The sequence below is a fragment of the Carcharodon carcharias genome, chromosome 2 (assembly GCF_017639515.1).
Source record: "Carcharodon carcharias isolate sCarCar2 chromosome 2, sCarCar2.pri, whole genome shotgun sequence".
Lineage (NCBI taxonomy): Eukaryota > Metazoa > Chordata > Chondrichthyes > Lamniformes > Lamnidae > Carcharodon > Carcharodon carcharias.
In genome coordinates this window covers 77,858,386-77,864,244 of record NC_054468.1, presented here as the reverse complement: position 1 = coordinate 77,864,244, position 5,859 = coordinate 77,858,386, and the positions used below count along the sequence as shown (strand labels likewise).

General features: G+C 39.8%; 1 protein-coding gene across 1 annotated transcript; it reads left to right on the top strand.

Moving 5' to 3' along the window:
• Positions 1-2,684: 2,684 nt before the first annotated feature.
• On the top strand, positions 2,685-4,278 carry LOC121275428 (C-C motif chemokine 20-like). The gene is made up of 4 exons (XM_041183013.1): positions 2,685-2,814; positions 2,948-3,065; positions 3,213-3,293; positions 3,803-4,278. Exons 1-4 carry the CDS (start codon positions 2,721-2,723, stop codon positions 3,822-3,824), a joined length of 315 nt encoding a protein of 104 aa, XP_041038947.1. The 5' UTR covers positions 2,685-2,720; the 3' UTR covers positions 3,825-4,278.
• The last annotated feature ends 1,581 nt before the right edge of the window (positions 4,279-5,859 follow it).

The window sequence follows — 5,859 nt, the reverse complement described above, 5'->3', positions numbered from 1 at the left end:
AAAGTTACTAGAATCTGTTATTAAGGGCAGGGTAACTGAACACTTGGGCAAATATGGACTAATCAGACAGACCCCAGTATGGATTCGTACAGAGTAATTCAAGTCTAATAAACCTAGTTGAATTAGTTGAGGAGGTAGATAAGGGAAGGTTTTATTCATTCATGTTCGTTCTGCCCAAAGGCAGGTCCAATTGTTCATTCTCTGCTGATACTTCATCCTGAGCCATTTCCTTGGCTGTTTTTTTCCAAACAGCTGTTGAGGTTGGGATGGTCAATTGCAAATTTCAAAACTCAGTCTCATAAGTTTTTAATAGAAAGGGTGTCAGGGGCAAGGTTTCATAGTCTGGAGGGTGTGGGGCACATACTGCCCCACCCCCAATGCGCCATTGCAAGGGTCAGGCAGCAGCTGATGCACCTAAAGGAAGTCCACCAAGCAGCCATAATGCACTGTCAACAGGCTAATCAAGCAGAGAGTGGGACTTCCACCCTTTGGTGCGAGCCTCCGCACTCGAGAGCTGTTGGCCAATCTGAATGGCTGACAGCACTGGGAGCCCCCGCAGCACTAGGACTCAGTATTGGGTACTGCTGAGAGTGCAAGCCATCCCATGAGGAAGAGCGATGACATCCCAAGTGAGGTAGGTCCGGGGCTTTTAGGGTGGGAAGGGATCTAGCAACCTAGGAAGAGGATGTGAGTGGGGCGAAGGGGTGGGCTTTGGAGGCCAGGCCGGGAGGGACAAAGTGGGATTGTCATCTTGGGGGTGAGTACCCCTGATGCACACGTGGCATGTACCTTTCCCTTCCTTCCTGCCTTTTAAGCAGTTTGCTTAAAAATACAGCTTGCCCATTCCCGCCCGCCTGGCCAGGTGAACCACATTATGGCGTGATATTTGGGGCAATTGGCTTGGGATAACTATCTCAGTTGACCCTTAATTATTTATTTAAAATGGTGAATGGGCTTTCAATTCCAGCGCCCTCCCAGCTACTGGGGGATAGCTCAGGGGTGGGCAGGAATGTAGTGGGCTTGCCACTCCTCATATTGTACATGCCCCCGCCCCTCTACCAAAAACTCACCAGGCGGGGGAGCTATAAAATCCAGCCCAAGGAATATGGAACCAAGTTTGATAGTTGGAATTAATTAAAATACACTTCAGCCAACACCTAATTAAGTGGTGAAACAGGATTCCTACATTACCTACAAAAAACATATCTGATGAATTTCCTTATAAATAAAATACTTAATAATATGTAACAGAATTAAAAGTAACCAAAGTCATTTACTATATTTATAAATATAACAGAAAGAAAAATCAATTTTATACATTTTCGATTTGATAATGCTTGTTTAATTATTCAGTTTCTCTTTGAGGTTCAATTATCCAAAACCAATTGAGGACTTCCAAGCTCCAGTGAGGACTGATGAAGATCCAGTCAAACCAATTTATCTATATTGAATTTTAATGGCATCAAAAGTAATTTGAACAGTGTACCTGACATGGCTACTTCATGAACTCAACAAAAGATATTCGTTAGCAAACATTTTTCAGATCCAACTTTCATCTCTATGCGCAAAAAATTTCATGTAAACATCCTCATAAAACAACGGTTGTTTGCAGTTGAAACTTCTTCAGTTTTGTTCATTGATTTAATCAAATCCTTCATGTACAAATGATAATATCACTGCTCCTTAACAGGACACATTTGCCTGGAAGAAAACACAAGGTCTACTTGGCATTTAATGCATACACCAGCATCAAGCTTATTTCTGAAATTCTCAAAAGAAGTCATTTATTTTATCCATGTCCCTATTGTTATAATGAGGTAAGATTTGTAATGTAATCCATCTATACTGATTGAGAGATTCAACTGGCACACTAACTTGATTGACCTTCCCGCTCTTAGTTTCCTGGTAAATTACGGGTACCTTGGGCAGAATGTTCCAGCCCTGACACTGGCGGGCATCGTTATGGGAGGGACGGGAAAGTTTGGAGGGCTGTTAAAAATCAACGCCTCTTCAAATTTTCCCGTTCCACCCTCGCCAATGCCCGCTGATGGCAGTGTCAGAAAATCCCAGCCAACATTTCTCAGTTGTGATGTGGAACTGCAATTACCCCTTCAAAGTTTAATAGCTATTTACATTGTGTTATAAATTGTTTATGATGTTCCGTAGGAAGAATCATCTGTTAAATTTCTGAGCATTCATTCATGAAATATTCTTACATAAAGATTATCACAATTATTTCAAGCATATATGGACAAAGAAAAATCTTTATTCTTCAACCGACACTGAGACACATGAAGACAAGGGAAAGTTTTCACAGGTAAGAATGATTGTGGTCTTTCTAGTAATGTTAGCTTGAGACCTATATACTGATTCATCTTGATATTGAGGTTAGGGAGTTTTGTTCTCCCTGTGACCTACTTGGATACAAAGCTTTTCAAATGTGAATTCAAGTTAAGAGCTTTGCGTGTTCATAGCCTGAAAACCTTTTTTTTGATGGTGGGTAGGGCTAATAACAGGTGTTGTGGAAGGATGCAAAATTAATCAGAAATCCTTTCTGGTTGGAGGATTACGTCACTCCCATTCTCTTTAAGAAAATTCCTTTTCATAAATTTCCCCAATATGCTGAGAGAAAAAGGTATAAAAGCAGATTGTAACCTCGTCAAATCAGATCAACTTTACAATCCCCTGAGTGCTGACACTTGTTGTGATAAATCGCTCAAATGACTCAGCTGGTCTATATCTTTGGGAAGCTGACCATGGCTATGTTAATGGGACTGTTCATGCTCAATATGTTGGGCACATCCCCATTTGCAGGTAACTATGTGCTACTCTTTTTTTAATCTTTCACCTGAACTTGCAACATCTGTTTTGCAACATATCATTTCCTTGCAATAAATCATTTCCTTTCTAACCAATCTTTCTTACTGTTGTCCTTTTTTTTATGCAGATGCCCAGTCTCCGGTAGATTGCTGTCTTTTATACTCAAAGAAACCTTTACCCCCGAAACTAATTGTAGGTTATGTGAGGCAGTTTGCAAATGAACTCTGCGATATCAATGCAGTCATGTAAGTGCAAATTGTTCTTTGATTTTTTTAAAGAGAGAAAGATGCTTTAAAGTATTCTTTACTCTCTGTAAATATATTTAACAATACACAACATGTTCAGTAATCAAACAATTTAATCAAGGTTCTTTCAAAAATATTTATTTACAGATTTTACACAAGGAGAGGCCGAAGAATTTGTGGAAATCCAGAAGATGGCTGGGTGAAGAACGTTATCAATGTTTTTCTGAAGTAAGGAAATAGATTTTTTAGACAATGTACAATTTTTTATTAAACTATTAAGTGCAGGATGTGTCTTTTTTATTAATAATAAGCTGTAATGTGCTCACTTTTTTTGTTAAATGAAGAATGACCTTGCAAGTTTGAATATGCTAGTATTTAAAACCTTACCAGTTATCCATTTTTGTCAAATTTATTTACCAAATCAAAAGCACAAATGAAACCTGAACTAATGTAGAAATGCTAGCAGGACACTCTACAGAGCTTCCTCTCCTCTGGACTATTGTTGTTCTTAAAAAGCACAGAGAATATCTTACCATATATCAGTTCTGTAAGACACTGGATCAATACATTTTACCTTTGGACAAACATTATTTTAAAGCATGTTCACTAAGAACAAGCCGTGACAACTGAAGGATAAGTTTGAATTAATCAGTTTAATGAACCTGAATGCTGAAACCTCCTGCACTTTGTTTTTAAAAGGTATTGTATCTCATTCCCTTTTTATGTTTCTTTTCTAGGAAAGAAATGAGACAGCAGTGAAAGGATCAGCTACCTTAATCCCATGGGCATCAGGCAATGTCACGTTTTTACAATGATGGAATTTTTAAAAAAATTTTTGCTCACTTATATGTTATAATCTACACACATCATCAATATCTCAAAAAGCATTCAGCTATTAAGCTATTAAGTTCTTCAAAATTAAATTTATATTTCTACATATGTTGACAGGTGAATTGTAACTCATTTTGAATGTTTTTGTAAATTATGAATATGCAAAACCAAATGTATTACACAGGTCAATAAACAATGCTTCCAAAACAATATTTTTGATCTCAGCTCAATAGTTATCTATTCACGTATAGGGTACAGCTGTTACTTAATTGAGGTTGAACTGTCATAATCATTGCACCAAATGGCTAAAGATCAGGCCTTGCTGTCATGAAGAGATAATAATGTCTACAATGTTATTGGAAATTATTTTTAAAGTAGAATTGTAGTGGGGTCTGTGCCTATGTGTTTCACTATGTGTGTCTTAACTGGATTAAAGCCAGCTAGCTTGGGTGCTTTGATGCATAGTAGTTTTGAGATGTTAATTAGATAAACGTAAGCAGGATTGAAGGTAAAGTGTAAATTTGTACTTGTTAAATAAAGCATTCAAGAGTCAGAGTAAGATCTTGCACATAGCTAAAAGATGCCAAGCAATGTCTTTATTTTTTTTCAGCTTACCAATAAAATTGGTGAAATGAAAGGGTATTATTGTTAGGAGATGTAACGTCAAAAGCCTGGTGATACAATGGAAAATTTACATTCAAAGGAAAAGCTAGGTATAAACAGAAAAGAGTTTGTATGTGTAAGGCAGAGGCATTTAAAATCTAACCAGTCTGTAAGCCTACAACTGTGTCTCCAAAGGAAGCAAATTACAAGGAACCTCAGAATTTATAAGGACAAATGTGCTTTGCCTGGTGTCTGTCTAAAGTCTACTGTTGCCTTGGTGAAGATTTACTGGGGGTGATTAGTTTGGGGATTTGTTTAAAAGTTATTATGGTAGTAATTTGTAGACATGTGTATGTGTTTAATTTGTTGTTCAATTAATAAATGTTTAATTTAGTTTTATATAAAAAACGTCTTGAGGCTCGGTGGTCTTATTCAGAGCTGCATCTCAAACATACCAATTGAAAATATAAGTTATGACAGTTGTTCAAGTCTCCCTCAGAGGTTTAAACAACTCAACCTTTACCAATTGCTGTGTCATAACACTTGCATATGTATACATATATTATTTGGAATGGACTTTCTGGTAAGACAATGGTGTCAGTATAGGATCCATCAACAAAACAGCCCCATTTTAATGACTTGATGTATCGGACTTGAAACAGCTAACTTCATTACAGAGGATTCTTTTGGAAGCAACATACTTGAACCATGTCCATGACTAGAAGGCCCCACCCTCTCCAGATTACCCACAAATAGGCCAGAATTTTCCCCTTGACGGGGCGGGCGGGCCTGACGGACTCGGCGGCGGGAGGGCAGCCGATTGCCACCGTGCCACTATATTCCACGGGCAGGCCAATTAAGGCCCGACCAGCGGGTTAGCGACTCCCGTGGAGAACAGGAAAATAGTCGCAGAGGCGGGTGGCTTCAGACTGCCGGTTCCATTGGGGAATTGGCAGCCTGTATAAAGGGTGGCCAGGCAGCCTGCTTGAGGCAATGTACCATGGCCACTCAGGGAGAGAGAGAAGCAGCTGTCACAGGACAGGAGCAGGAGCAGGAGGAGGGGGGCAGACTGCAGGAAAGGCCAGCGGGAGGCCACTGTGCCCCTTGATTCTCCGATGCATGCCTTGTTGTCCCCCTCCAAGAGGTGCCCAGCCATCGGGATGTATTGCATCCAGATGATGGGAGGAGGAGGGCCCCCAATGTCACTAGCGAGGCATGGGAGGAGGTGGGTGACGGTGTAAGCGCCCATGATAATGTTCGGCGCACTATCACCCAGTGCCGCAAGAGATTCAATGACTTGCTGCGCTCTGGAAGGGTGAGTACCATGTCGGCCTTGGCCATTTGACCCAGAAGATAGTCT

Coding starts and splice junctions, on each gene's coding strand:
- LOC121275428 (XM_041183013.1), top strand. CDS start 2,721: ATGACTCAGCTGGTCTATATCTTTGGGAAGCTGACCATGGCTATGTTA. Junction 3,066..3,212: donor TGCGATATCAATGCAGTCAT/GTAAGTGCAAAT, acceptor ATTTATTTACAG/ATTTTACACAAGGAGAGGCC. Junction 3,294..3,802: donor GTTATCAATGTTTTTCTGAA/GTAAGGAAATAG, acceptor TTTCTTTTCTAG/GAAAGAAATGAGACAGCAGT.